The 16,291-nt window shown below is 34.4% G+C and overlaps 1 protein-coding gene across 3 annotated transcripts in view; it reads right to left on the reverse strand.

Moving 5' to 3' along the window:
- Positions 1–16,291, reverse strand: part of LOC102682177 (acid-sensing ion channel 1C-like) — a 432,898-nt gene that overhangs the window by 39,410 nt on the left and 377,197 nt on the right. For 2 of the 3 annotated variants that reach the window (XM_069191197.1, XM_069191195.1), the window contains exons 2-3: positions 12,836–12,986; positions 9,214–9,341 (exon numbers count right to left, since the gene is read on the reverse strand). In XM_069191197.1, coding sequence (XP_069047298.1) covers positions 9,214–9,341; positions 12,836–12,986 — 279 coding nt within the window. Of the gene's footprint in view, positions 1–1,396; positions 1,525–9,213; positions 9,342–12,835; positions 12,987–16,291 lie in introns of all 3 variants that reach the window. The other variant, XM_069191196.1, reaches the window with a different exon arrangement.

The following is a 16,291-nucleotide window of genomic DNA, read 5'->3' on the forward strand; positions in this document are numbered from 1 at the left end:
CACCAGTTATAAAAGCAATAAAAAATTGTAGACAAAGATTAATCAATAATATAGTGAGGGTAAATAATTAAAGTTGGGGTTCCAAAAGCCTAATGAAAAAACACAATTTCAAAACCTAAATACCCCCATGATCTGTTGGGTAGTTCGTTAATAGACAACACTTCGTGGTATGGGTTCTCAGCTGGAATCTTTTTGATCAGCATTACATTGTGTTACATGAAGACATGAAAGCATGCATCAAAGCTACCAGATTTTGAACACCTGATGTTACAAAGTGAAAGATTATGCATCTAACCACTACTTTGGCAGAGATCATACAGCTATTATTAAAAAGTCACACTAAAAGTCATGCGTAATCAACTTTTAATTTGATGTTTATATTAAGTAGTAGTTTTGCTTTTGCATTTTAAAATTTAACTCTTTTAGAGTGAAGTTGGTCAATTGTAAGCTTGAAGAATGCACAGTGCCTCACCCCAGACAGAGGACAACTCCACCATTCCTAAAGACTGACTCCCCTGATACGGCAAAGTTTTACACTGTAGATTACAGGAGGGGATGACGTAACTTCTGTAACTGGCTCAGCACCTCAGCCCTGTTACACAAAGAAGGATCTTTTTGACAGCTTGGAACATAACCAAGATCTTAAAATACTTTAAATGTTTCTTTTGCCTTAAATATGTTACCTCATCCATTTTTCATATATTGTTAGAATCAGATATTATTTCCATACTTTTCCATTTTTTTCCAGCTGACAAACATTGCTTTAACCAGCACCGTTCTCTCCTTTAACAAGGTGGGTTCCATTCTGAGACAATAATTCAATTTTATTTGCAGATGTAAAGGAGATTGTTTTCACTCAGAAACATAGTTGAAAATAAATTTGATAGCATTTCAGTATTTTGTTCCAGCAACAAAAAAGCATTCGGTTTGTAATACCTTAGTGAGGCAGGAGAAAACTCAATTTCCTCCTGGCATTCTATTCAAACATAAAACCATGGTAGAGTGTTCCCAGATGTCTACCTCTCTCAAATATATCCTTATTGCTGCAATAAATGGTAATTGAACCATTGATATTTTAAAAATTAAAAGCACCCCACAACATTTACAGTATACCAAAATAACTTAGGTACAGCAAGACTTGACAGCTGCTCATGCATGCTTTCACTGACACTGCAAGATGCCAGAGAGAAGCGAGAAACATAAGAAAGAGCTTGTTCAGTGACAGTAAACAAGAAGCAGACAGCAGATATGCGCTCCCCCTCTAAATAGGTCATTTATGGTGACAGCACGGGACGATGAAAGCAGAGGTGACTGGTAAAGCCACAAACACAGTGACATTCCAGCAAGGGAGAATTACATTGCAGCATGCAGCAAACCTGGCTGGTAGGTACGCTACCCGCTGCTCTTGGGTGGAAACAAATGTTTGGAAGCCAGGGGCGACCCCAAAACCCAGCTCATGAATGAAGGGCGGCTCTGACTGGGTATGAATCTGCACCTTCACTCCGGCCTCATAGGATGTTTCGTCTGGGGAAATGAGCGAACACATTGAACAAATAAACACACAAACAGAAGGAATGGACAATAAGAAAATGTTGAAATCAGATGTAGTAATCTTTTGGTGCCCATATTACAACAGAACTAGGTAATTGCACATTCTTAATTCACACAATGAAAAACACAATGAAAAACTCTTTGATAACATTATCACTGAATTGTACATCGGCAGTTTCACCAATATATCAATAAATAATATGCAAAAATACATGCTTTAAAGTATGCGCCACAAATCTTGAAATTCTAACAATTGGATTAGAACAATTCTAACAATTGGTTCTGACCCAATCTTATTGATAAATGTTTTGACAAAACCAGAAGTAACAAGTTGTGAAGCTGTGAGTTCAGTCTATGGTTGTAGTGAAATTGCAGGCTTTGTAATAGTACTTCTATTGTACCCTTTCTACAGTTGTATATTCAGTGTTGCCTGAGGTATTTTTATTATTTCTCCAAATAATATACTGCATAAAGTTTGGAAAGCTACTTATTATTTATTGAAACATCTTCTGCATTGCATGTCACAAGCTTTTGAACTGGTTATGTCAGTGCAAAAATATTCACCTTTCTCCTTATACACCTCATTCATTAAATGAGGGTGTACCATGGTGCTACTAAACAGAAATTCCACTCTACATTATGTTACTTTGCTCTAATTTAAATAAGTATGATGGATTACAGTTTTAAAGGGTAAGAACATGCAATGAAATATGTGCTCAATTATTTGAAGCTCCATTGACATCACAATCTCTAACACAGTGTTCTGATCAGAATAAACTATAAGATTTTTTGTCCCTTTTATAGCTCACTGCTGATATCTACAGTGAGTATGATCTGAATACAAGTACTTTGGTTTTGATGCCAGCAGTAAGTAAATTGCAGATTGCTGGTGTTTTAAACAGAAGCTTAATACATTAGAACCAAAGATTTGATCAGTGTCTGTGTTGCATTGCTGTTATCAAGAATTTTCCAAAGAATGATGGCGCATTAGCAAGTTCTTTCCAATTTCTTTGCATGGAGGCTTCAAATCATCCTTGTGTCTTTCATCACAAAATGAGAATGTGCAATTATTAATACCTCTGCTGATGCTTCAGTACTGATACTGTACATAAAACTTTAAATACAAGAATATGCATATACTGTACACACATAACTGTGATAAATTGATAATAATAGGTTTTTGACTGATATATCTTAACCCTCTGGTATGAGCCTTTAGCGTCATGCCATTTAATCTATTGTTAGTACAGGCTTTTAAAATTGTCTTATACATTTTGCATTTGAAAGTTATGTACAGTATGGTAACTTAATAATCATGAATAATATTGAAGTGGAAAACTACTTACTTTAGTTGTACACTGAACTGAGTGCGTTTTTAAAAAAATGAATAAGGTATTGTAAAATATACTGATGGAAGAAAGAAACACAACATTTTCTGGAATGAGAATACTATAGTTATAGCTTATGTACTTTCACAGTACAGCTTGTGCAGTGAGGCATTGCAACTTGCGAATCACACGAAAGCTCGTTAGATCAACTTTAAAAAGACCTTAATTCAAAGCTTAGGTCACTGCAAGAAAAAGGTCACACTTAGTCAGTTTTCTGTGCATTCTGTAATGTCTCGGATTTCACCAGAAACAAGGGAGAGGGCCATTGGTATGCTGCTGACACTCCACCGTTTCCCGACTGCAGAGAATATTTCCGCAGACTGGCAGGTCTGCAGGACATGCAGTCACCCTTGAGTGACAACATCAGAGCAGGACTGACACATCAGACTGGTCCATCTGAGAGATCGTTTCAGATCTGCCACCCATACTGCTACAGGACAGTGAGGCTCCATGGTGCTGGCCTTAGAGCAAGGTGACCTGTCAAAGACCCTCTGCTCACACCTCCTAGATGTCACAACCGACAGACTTGGGCCAGACAGAGGCTGCGATGGACTCGTTAGCAGTGGCATCAGGTCCTGTTCACGGATGCAGACGGGAAGGCCAGTGTGTGGAGGAAGAGGTGTTGCATTTCTTTTTTCCATCAGTATATATGATCTAAGCAAGAATGCACCAATCTCAACATTAGGTACAGATTAATAACGTGAGTAGTATTTTAAAAGTAATTGGCATATGTACAGTATGTGGCTTCTCATGTACAGTATGAGTGTATGTACCCTTTAATAATCTGGGGTGCCAGTTACAGTGTAGGTCCACTTAGCACCCTGGAAACGTTTAGATGGATGTTATCCATGTGGTTGGACTGCTATTATGCAAAATGAAATATGCAAATTAATATTAAGTATTACCTTGCATGGTAGCTGCCATCAATGCATTTGTAATTGCCTTCTCTGCATTATTAATTAGAGATGATTCCAGGACATTATTTGTCTTGTTAAAATGGCATAATGCATGGAAGGTGTATTTTAACAGAGAATGGTAAATGAATTTCTCACAAAGAACAACGAGACAACTGTGACCATCCAATAAAGCACTGTAAATGGGGATGACTCATTGAAGACATACAGGAAAGGAGAAACTAGCATTGTCTGGGAGCCCCGGTACATCAGAAAAGACTGCAATCACTGAGATAGCTGAGAATGTTTTTACACACAAGACCACTTTGTTCTGTCACGGCTAGCATTACTAATGACAGTACTGTATATCCATCTGGTACTACTGGAAATGTGTTGAGGGAAGAATCCATATAGTTCCTGAATGCCTTGTATAATATTTCCCCCTTTACTAAGGGACATATACTGCAATTGAACAAATTATTGTTTTAAAGGAACAGGTGTTTGAAAAAAATGATTGACAAAAACAACCACTATTTATCTAAATACTGAAAAGGAGCGAATATAGTAGTAGCCTGAAATAAAGTATTTTATCTGATATGTGTCTATGAAAATATCTTGCTGAGAAACAAATGAAAGCACAGAAAGATTGATTCAAAAAACCAAAGTACATGAATTCCCCATTAAATACATAGGATTAGCTTTGCTGAATGCAAAAGCAATGACTTTTAAAAATTAGTTTATGACTTATATTAGATTGCTTACTTGGAAATACCATTTTTAATTCCCATAGATTTTCTCTATGGGAGCAGCAGCAAGGCGTGGCAGTTAGGGTTCTGGAACCATAATGTTAAGGTTATGGAGTCTAATCTCAAATGGGGTGTTGTTTTTGTACTTTTGAGCAAAACACTTCACTTAGACCTTTTAGAGTGTGTGGGGCCCCTTTTCAATTTCCAAACTTTCTGCAGACCGTCATATGCTATTTGGTTTTTTGACACTCTCTCATAAATTCAAATCCACCAAAATAACAAATATATACAATATAAGTTGAATAATTGCAGTCAGTAATCATTTACAGTGTCTATGACTTACAGTATGTTATGTGAAGTTCATCCTTCTTGTTAATAAATACTTCATTTTCTTAACAAATATACTGTATTTGCAAAACACAGCTGTGCATGTGTGAATTGATGTACATTACATAATATATTTAATGAGATGGCTGGTGCTCTTGCGCTGAATTTATAGATAGGGAATCAGGTTAGAGTGTTGACAGTTTAAAATCTGATTTCACATCATTTTCCATGGACATTCTGTAGGAGCTTTGTGGTCATCTAGGGTTCACTGACCAAAATTGCCATACACTGCTTTAGTAAAATATCTATGTGTGGTTGCTAAATTAAATTTATTTGGAGTAGCACCAAATTTCCCACAGTAAATTTACACACATAGCAGAAATATCCACTGTCTCCATCTGGCCCTGACTGATGTCTAATGTATGGTTGCAGTTACTTTGCTCCTGTGTGAAGGAGGCTTATTTGTACAGTACATATAGTTAATAAAATAGTTAACACACAAAACAGACATAATATCTAGCATTTGTTTGTTTGAAAAAAAGTCAGAAAGATATTTCATGTTGCTTAATTTATAAAGTGTCTATCCCATCTTTATGTGCTGCAATGTTTCCTCTATTGTTGTCAAAGAGATTTTTTTCAGACCTTTTGAGTGACTCAACTGGTAACAGTCCAAAGCAGTGACACAAAACTGGGTGGGTGTTCTTAATGTAGGGATTGTGGAATTAGAACACCAACAGTAGTGCAGGTAGTACAAATATCAATTGTTATTTGCAGTAGAAGGAAAATAAAATACACAGTATGTAACATACAAGCTTAGGTTCATTTACTTCAGTGAAAATATTAAGTTTTCTTAGTCTTACCTATTTTCATTGTTTTCCTACCGTTCTGTTGCCAATTAGAACAACATGGGAGTGATTCCAGATCTTAGGAAACAAAACTGAACAAGATACTGCTGGCTGCAGTGCTACTCCAACATTTTATAGCAGTCATAATTCACTGAACTTGTTTACTATTCTATGACAAAAGAATTGCCTGTCACTCCATCTGTACAAAGCTATTTCCATTTTGGTTCCTATGGACTTTATAAAACATTATCAAACATTTAATGAACAGTTTTAATATTTCAGACAGTGCCAAATGAAACTGTGGCAGTTGACTTTCTTGAGACTAATGAAACAAATCCCACAAAAAGATTTTCTTTTTAAAAGTATCAACTCTGATAACAGATGACACATTCTAAAATAAAAGTATTTTAAAGTATTGCACTTCCACAGGCAAATTAAAAGAATGCTATTAGACTAATAAAGAAAATATTGAATGAGTTCATGCACAACAAATATTTATTTTTCTAGTAGAATGATAGTTGATTGCTATTATGTAGTGAAAATATAAATGAAGAGAAGAATACATACACAAAAAGCCTAAAGAATGTGAATGCCTTTCATACAGAATTACAAGAAGCTCAACATATTAAGCTGTAGGAGAATATTTCAAAGCATTCATTTTTTAGAATAAAATTTAGTTTAATTAGACTACTAGATTTATTAGTTAGACTTGTGAACAGCCCTTTATACTTCGGCTCTGTCTGTTCAGTGTAATGTATTCTGTAATGTGCTTTCACTGCATGCCTTGTCCTGTGTTATAAGCTATTTGCTTAATCTGTGCTACTTATTCTAGATAATGTAGTACAAAGCAGTCCTTTGTGGCTCTTTTCCAATTTTAAAAAATGGCTAAAGTTCAAGATAAATAACACATATAAATAGTTAATCTATAGAATAAATATTGATTTCTGAAATACAAATGTAAAAAAGTGAAAATTAGGGATGATAACAAATTGGTGAATATCTACAGTATGAATAATCAGACTGCAGGAAGTCAAGATACAGTGTTTTGCTGCAACACAGATTTGACTTCTGACTCTTTGATCTCCATACTGAAATGAGGGTTTTCTCTGCAGTATTTGAGCAGCTGGATTATTTGCAGAGCAATTACCGGTACGTGACACATATACAGTAAAACAGCAATGCTGATGACAATAAGTTTAAATAATGAAAGTAATGATGAAAACAGAGCTTTGTGATATGTGAAATTTCTGCTTTCCCTGAGATATTGCAAGATTCTTCAGAGCACTCCAAATAACAAATTATCACAATTATACCTGACAATCTCCATCAACACAACTACAGCTGTCTCATGAGACTTAAGCATAACGCAATAAAACATCACAATTTCTCAAGAAGCCAAGATAACTGCTCAAGTATTTAAATCACCTTCATGGCCTTATTATTCATTACAAATGCTCAGAGACATAAATTGCACAATAATCTTTTCTAATAATGACTTCATTTTTAACAGCTGTGGGTAGATCAAACAGTTTGTTTTTAAATGCAGTTTAATTCAACAGAATGCTGATACTAGAAGAAGTTGGTGACTCCCTGAAAATTGAAATTGATTAGATTTACATGCAAATGAAAAAGGAAACTGGAAGATGCCTGGTACTGTTCCTCATTTAGAAATAAATGGGTAATAGAATTTGAAGACCATCATCAAATTTGCATTACAAATACAGTGGCTGATCTAAAAAAACTATAATAAAAATATAATTAACATTTCGAAAGGTCTTTTACTTGGTGTCCAACTCTCCATGATCTTTCACTAATGTTCTCCATCTCCTTTTTATTTGTTGATCAGTAAGTTCAGATTCCAGGCCCTGCCCTGTGACTGAAGAATCTAAAGATCTTTTTTTTCCTCAGAATTATCTCATTGTTGAATTACTACTTTTGAAAAGTTCCATTCAAAGAAGTCCACACATGTCTAACAAAAAGATAATCTTTCACAGTCACCAAAAAAGAACAATTTTTCAGAGATACAAAAATGTATTGACCGATGTTACAGGATTACTGGTGTTGGACCAGTAAGGTACAGTTCATACTGAAAATAATGGCATTGTGCTTCCAAATCATGTTGATTTTACTGTATATTAAATATACCTTATGCTACATAGTAGACACATCTTGACACTTTGAATGTACTCGCACAAGAACAGTAATTCAGCATAAGATACTACAGTGATTAAGGGCTCTACATTACCAATTATCAATCAGGAAAATTCATTTGACTTTTGATGTCAAAGGGAAATTATATATACATTACAATGGAAGTGTGCCGCACTTATTTTTAAAGGAAACACAGCAATATTTTTTTTCCATTACAGTGAAATTTGGTCCTGCTTTCTGAATTTTCTGAAAATTTAAAAAAGTACTGCTGCTTGCCTCTAAGGTATTGTATGTTTATTTCTGCTGACGAAACACCTGTTTCTATTCTTCAAACTCTGGCTGAGCACTAGGAGACATTTAATCCTTCTCCATTGCTTCAACAGTGTGGAATTAATTCTCAACCTAGCATTGCCAATTTGCACTCAATTTTCATTTGTTGAGTTGATCTGAATATTCTGTACCTGTCTTTTTTTTCTTACTTTATTGTACGGCATCTGGAGACGTTGTAGTGTAAAAGGTACTATAGAAAAGAAAGGTTATTTATAAAATAAAGCTAATTAATTTGTGATGAATTGAAAATTGACTACATCCGGAACAGTGACAAATGTTTGGAATCGTCATCTTTACCTATAGCTGTCAGTTCAAAAGAAAGAGAATAACTATGAGGGAAAATAGTGAAGTGAAGCCAACAATATAATGATGGGACTCAGATAGGGGAAACCAGTCTTTACTTGTTAATAGTAAACAAGGCTTCCCACATTGGTAAAAAGATCACCTCTGTGACATAGATTTTTCTAAAAAAATAGCAATGTATTACAATCTGAGAATGGTGGATAAAGTGAAGTATTAGTTAACAACCATCCATATAAATATACAGTATACAATACGTTTTAGCCAATCACTGTCTGTAGAGTTAAAATTAAGCAAATAGGTAAGATACATTAAATGGTATATCACCTGTTACCATTCTTGTGTTTTTCATTTGCTTACTTGCTTATCAATATAAAACATAAATATGATTTTTTATTGGGATCAGTGCTTCTTAGTACCAATAGTGTGTTATTATTATATTAACCTCAGACAGCAACAGAAATCTACCAATTTCACCTAAATGTCATCTTTCCCTATAGTGCTGCACACTTCCTTTTTGGATGCTGCAAGAGTATTGCAGTAATACTAATAAAAAACATGACTTTATTTCCGGGTTTATGCTACGTCGATGATAAAACGTTAATGTAGAGCCTTATTTGTTAGTTCATCAAGGCACAGGGTTTGTGTTTGGTCTAGTGTGGTATGCTTTTGTATTAAATACCCTTTGCTGCTGACATGACACAAATGTCTGAAAACCAGGAGCCACACCAAATCCAAGCTGGTCAATGAAGGGAGGCTCGTCTTGGCTGTGGATCTGAACTTTGATCCCTGCTTCATAAGATGTCTCATCTGTGGATACAGCAGGCCATAGACAGTAATGAAAAATCGCCTTGTAAGAGCCCAGCATTGTTCCCAAAATTCACTATTATTCTCAGGAATATGTCAGTTATCAATATACTGCATCAATTTGCAAAATAAGAAAGAACAATTGATGCAAACCTGTGTAATAAGAGACATAATATTCAAAATGAATATTGTGAGTAGCTCTAGTAAGTGTTTGGGGAGTACTTTTTTTTTTTTCAATCAAATACTGTACATCATAACGTCAGATATTACATAACTTCAAATGCTGCAGACGAAGTAGGACAAGCATCTTTTTAAAAATGGACGTTTGGACAAAATATAAATCAAAGAAAAAGGAATTTTCAAACATAAAACATTCTGGTAGAGTTTATGATTGATGCTTTTCATTAGATTTCCATAATCTAAGACAGATTCCTAATACTGCCAAGCCTTAAATTTCAATTTAAGTAATCATTGCTTCACCAGAAAACTGGGAAGTCAGTTAATATACATTAAACATTAATATATTGAAATATGTAATTAAGTTTATATTAATCCAAACTTTCTAATATTATTTTAAATAGCTTCTTATTATAAAATGATAGGTTTAGGTTTTTAATTAATTGGAATAATATTACAAGTGATGTAGTGAAAATATCATTACTATACAGTACATTTATGTACAGATGCAATATACTGTAATTAAGGTCAACACTTATCAAGGGGTGAACATTTTTTTTTTCAACACAGACAAATTGAGTTTGCTCTTTGGATCACAGGAATACTATGTCATATTGAAATTGTTCTATTGTTGTCTCTGATGTTTGAAGCTGATGTTCACACACTACTAGATTCATTAACAGTGTTTGATAAATTGCCATAAGCAGCCCTGAGACTATCATGAAGGAAAACAGAAGTTAATGCATTTTCATTGTCAGTAGATTAAGTAATTAAGGAATCTCCATTTTTCATTTTCATGCTTTTGTGAGCACTGGAGATCAATTTGAATTCTCCTTGCACAAAATCTAACCTGTAAGACACTGTTTGTGTTTCTTTTCTTGTACATCCTGTATCCGAATAAATAAATCTGAGTTTATTTTGTCAGTTTACAAAAAATATATTTAAAGTATAGATATATAAATATATATTTAGAATATATATTTTATACAATTTAAAAAATCAATTAAATTTAGGGTTTTAAATATTTTGAAAACTTTGCTATTCATTAAAATCCATTTGTGATGATGATCAGGTTTCTGCAAAATGTTAGTATTGAAATCCATGTACAATTCTAAATCACTTGTGGTTTGCTTGATACCCATTGCACAGAAGATTCTCTTTATCTTAAAAATAAAAAGAACTGTTGTTTTACCATAGAACTTTCAATGTAGTTTTAAAACAAACAGAAAACAAAATTCAATATTTCCTATTATAGCTCTGTTGTCGCACTTATCTAGTGAAATACTTGCTGTAATTTCCAGATCCTTTTGTTAGTATTACAGAAAAATGTCCACATTATACTGTAGTACATACAGTACAAGCTCTGTTAATAATATAGATTGGGTAGCTGTGTCAGAGTGTGAGCTGCAAAGGAATAAGTAGATTTTAATTCCACACTTCAAAGTGAAATAAAGAAGAAAAAACACAACATTTTGTCTCGAAAGAAGGCACTACAGTCAAAATGTTGTGTTCATTCTTTTGTTGTTATTTTTACTTTCGGTGTAGAATTAACCTCTGCTTATTCCCATATATACTGTAGATAAACACATCCATGCATCATACTGTAGTTAACAGGAATAGAAATTCAATGTAAGGAAAATCTCCTTATAGAAAATGTAGTCTGCACTTTCATGTTCACTTTACATTTAGAATCCCAAATTTCTCAAGGAAGCCTACTTTAGTCCAGGCCGGTACTAACTGTAGTAGACTGTCAACTGTCTATGTACTGTTAACTGTAAACTGATATAGGGTTATGATCTGAAAAACAGGTAAAATGAAGGAGAGGGAAAACAGTGATGTGTAACTGTTTAAACCGCAGTAGGGAAATCAAAACATTTTAAATGTAAAAGATTTGGAAGATGCCTCAAGGGAAAACATCAAACTGTCCTGTTATTACATGTACTGTATTAATTGCTTTTGAACACTGATCTCTTACTACTAAAATGTAATGATAACATTGTTAGCCTTAGGCTCTGGCCAAAGGCCATTTCAGCTAAAATAAATGTGTATTTAATCTTGCAAAAATACATTGTAATGTCAAAATGGGCAGTTAACAGTTTGTAGTACTGCCCTGTGCTCTATATGTAGATATTTAATGTAATGTATTGTGTAGAGGAGATTGGCAATGTTGATCTTCAGTATTGCTACTCTTCCAGCTATAAGGAATTGAGAAATTAGTGTACTGGGGTGAATTGGCTGGAATTACCCCACACGGTTTTAATGGAGTTTATAATCAGTGATTTCATTGGCCATGGCTTGATTAAGCCCCGGCCCTCCTTGCTGTGGGCTATGAGATGAGATGGGCCACAGGACTTCCAGAATTGGAGGTCTATGAAGAAACTAATTTTTAATTATACAGTACAGTATATTTTCTTGAGAGATTTTAGTTAGGCGTTGACAATGGTAATCTTTCCAAAGATAATATTATTTTATATGGAAAGCAGTGCTAAAAAAGAAATAAACAAATAAAATCGATGCAGCAAATAGTCTTTAGAAAACATATTATTAGAGCAACCTGCCTTGGCCTTGGGTCTTGATCCAGTGTAATCTCACAGGCCAGGGTTACTGAACTTGTCCATTATAATGGAAAAATAGAGGTGTTGTTGGAACTGTGTACAAATCTAGATTAATTTAGATATTTATCTATTTATATGACAGATATTATTCTGTAATTTGATTGTTATATTTCTTTTTTAAATAACATGTATCTTAAAATAAAAATAGATGTTGATTAGGAATGTTTGTTATACAGCCTATGTTGTTTATACCAAAAAGCAAAATTATTTTCCTCTTTGGTGCACTTCTTAGCTAGCCTACATTGCTAAATAACGTGCTGCATTAAAAAAAATTGAAGTATGCATATTTGTCTTACGTTTTATGCCTTATGGTTTCTATCTTCATTACAGTTGGATCACTGTGTGGATATGTGCCGCATTGTGACAGTGATCCTGGAGTCTCTTAGGTTTTTAATTTAGTTCAGTGTTTGAGAAAGTCTTTGGCTTAGTCTTTGGATTAAGGAAATTAAATTAGAAATGACTTGTAGGTCTCTCACCATGCAATTTTCTGAATGTTATTTTGTCATGAGCTCAGTGAGCCATGATGGAGCTTCTGGAATGAATGATGAACATTCCAAATGTTCCATAAGCAGTCAAAACAGTTGGCTGTATAAATGGCAGTTCAATTCTGTATATTTAACATTTGTTTCTGAGAAATTATGAGGGGCTTAACTATACAGCCGTGTACCACAGGAGAAGTTAATGACAGTCCTAGTGTGTGCTCACCAGTTTCTCCCCACACTGGCAGGTACTCATCCTGTTGAATATCCAGCATTATCTCCAGCCCATTTCCTGTACCACCCTTTAGTGTGGTTAGCAATGGATTGCCATCCAGTCCAGAATTAAAGGTGTAGCACTTTCCATAACGTGTGTAGATCTGTGGCAAAAGAAAATAACAACAAATTACTGCTTTGTACCTTTTGGATATCACAGTTGATTCACACTTGCATACACAAAGAGCATTTCATCCCAAAGGATAGCAGCATCCTCCCAAGTGGTGTGTGACAGTCATTATGCTTCAGTAGCCTCACTGCTGAACATATCAGGTGGAGAAGTGAGAAATAATGTTACCAACTCTATTAAGAATTAACTGAGGCCGCATTGATAAACCCGAATGGGAATTTAGCTGTAACATCTTATATGAAAACAGATACCACCCAAATCATAGTGTCCTCTGTCACCATTCTGGTTAATTGGTTTATAATCATAGTTTAAATTCCTGAAAACATTTATTTTAAAATGACTGGGAGACAAGGAAATAACTGCACACTCGTCAAAATTAAGTGAAAGTCTGGTATCGGTAAAAAAATGCTTCATTATGAAACAACTGGGAATGCTAATTCTTGGACATGTGGTAAATTGTATTATGTGTTTAGTTTTGAGAATTGCAGATGGGATTATTAAAAATATATGGTATGAATGCCATTTAGTGTAAAGTGCACTATTAGACTATGAGTATAAAATAAACATATTTTACAGTATGTTTAAATATAAAATTAGCACACATTCTTGGGGCAGTAAGTGTTGCATTTTGGAATAGATAGATTTTTACTCTTGTTTCATTCCATTGCACTTTTAATTTCTCTCATGCATTTTTTCTGTTCTTCTTTTAAATAAGACTCTAGTTAACGCAACACTAGCAAGTGGAAGAGTTTATTTGCATCCATTAATCTAGGAGGCAGAATCTATTTATTTTTTATGTAACATCCAATTTCACTTTTATGATGTTTCCCCCAAAATACTCAAAGCAGTTGTCAGCAGACTTTCATAATTAATTTATGATTCATAATCTACATAATCTATGAGTGTTGCATTGTGTAACCAGATGCTAATAGGACAGTATTTTCACTTGATAGACTTTATATACTTAATGTACTGTATACAAAATAGTTTGAAGATAAAGCTGAGCCCAGCTGGATGTGCTCATCACATACCTGCTCAAAAGAGGATTCAGTAAATAGTTTGTTAAAATAAACACCATATCCCTATCTCACAATCATGTGTTGTAAGTTCATTAATGCACAAATGTGATAATATAGTAAACCTATTAAAATCAGGGCCCTTCACAAATATTTCTTTACCCTACGTGGTCCTCACAGCCCAGTTGAGTCACAGGTACCATAGAGATGAAAGAGCAGAAGAAAATGTGTAACTTATATTTTTAGAACAAAATTAACAATTGAATAGAGGGAATATAACCAGACTTTATGGCTTCTCTTCCGTCCAATGAATTGCTGCACTTAAATACCTAATATCTGTTTGACATGCTAAAGATATCTTTCCAATCTTAAAAAAAATCCTCTACTAATCCAGTATGTATTAAACATATATGCTCCTCTTTCATTAATTGCAATATTATTTTGTGGTCTAGTAATGTTTCGGCTTTGACGCCTTCTTCAAGCTTTCTTCACACCTGAAGAAGGCTTCACAGCCGAAACGTTGTGTCTCCTCTCTTCTCTTTTCAGCATGGAATAAACCTATTACTTGTTCCTTTGCAGACTACGCATGCTGAAGCAGCTACCCACCTGAACTAGTTATTATTTTGTTCAGTAAATTTTCGTGCTTACTATAGATTGGAAAATGAACAGCCCAACTTGTTTCATTAACCCTAGTTTTTATTTATCATTATAGATATATATTAACGTGAGGATATACTGTAGAATATAACCCTGTGTACATTTGTTATGTCATTTAACACTGGCTTAATATTTCCTTAAGGGGAAAACAAATAGCAGCCTCATACATTTAGTCTTACATGTTTTCCTGTTTATGATTTTCATTTTTAACACATTCCCACAGAAAAAGGCCCGGGCTCATTAGTGCAAAGAGTTCAGGAATGCCGTATAGAAACCTATGCCCTCAGGGAGCGGACGTGGGGCGCCCTGGTGCTAGGCGGGTCTCAGGACATCCGAACATCAATGCTGAGTCTGGACAGAGTGCAAGACCCGGAAATATATAGCCCAAGGAAGAGAGGGACAGGAAGGACAGCAGACCGGAAACTAGGGACAGGACAGAGAAGGAGCGCCCTCTGGCATCAGAGGAAGTGACATGTATTTGCTACATAATACCCTTGTGCTTGCTATTAAACTTAAGAAAGTACCCCCAAGAGCTTATTCATAGCTTGTGAAATTTTGAGTGTAACTGGATGGCAGCAAATATAGAATGTTAAAAATAAATTGAATAAAGGTCCCATACTCTTCAGTCTACATTTATGCCATTGTTATACTGCAATCTGCAATGCTGGGTCTTGAATTTCAAAAGAAGGTACTTCACTTCCAATGTAATTGCCCCTTCTCTTCTTTTATTTCCCAAGAGGAAGTTATGAAGTTGCTCATTTTCTTCTTATTTCTTTTATGTCTTGAATCTGAAGTGGTTTTTGTTGGCTTTATAATTTATACCCAGAACATTTTTTCGTTACTGTACAGGAATTATTTAAAATGGACAAGGGTTGGTAATTGAAAGAAAGCACTGGAAAGAAGAGAAATGATCCAGCAGTGTGCCAGTTTTTCTACCTAATAGTCATCCTTTATCAACAAGATGAAGAAAGAAAAGCTTGCACAAGTTAGGCACAAAAAACAATGTCTATATACAGTAGCTTATCTAAAGTACATTTTGGACTGAACATACTCTAAATATTACCTTTCACAAAATACTTATCATATTATACTATTCTGTTGAATGAAAGGGACATTTTTGTGCATTTACTTGAAATGTAATGTAACCCAACAAAATCACAATTCTTTATCCAAGTAAGGACCTTTGCACACTGGATCTGATACATCATAAGAAACATTGCCATTCAGCCCATCTAACTTGTTTCTGGCTACTAGCATCTAACAGATTTGTGAATCTCATCTGGCCAATCCTCGATAGGAAGGTTATCAGCTTCAACAGCATGGATGAATGGCTTGTTCCAGATTTTCCTAATGCTTGTCATCCATCCTCCAAAATGATTTCAACTTGATTCTTAATTATGTACTGTATGTAAAAACCTTTGCTAGATACAGTATATTCAAAATATCCTAAAAGCCCAATAATAACATAATAAAAAGCCTTAATGTATTAAAAATTTAGATTAAAATATTAGATTTAAAAATTAATCATTCTAATTTTAATTACAGTACAATTAATGACTATACAAATTCATAATGTGCAGATTTATAACAAAAATAACCCAGTGAA

Source organism: Lepisosteus oculatus, chromosome 6 (assembly GCF_040954835.1).
Source record: "Lepisosteus oculatus isolate fLepOcu1 chromosome 6, fLepOcu1.hap2, whole genome shotgun sequence".
Lineage (NCBI taxonomy): Eukaryota > Metazoa > Chordata > Actinopteri > Semionotiformes > Lepisosteidae > Lepisosteus > Lepisosteus oculatus.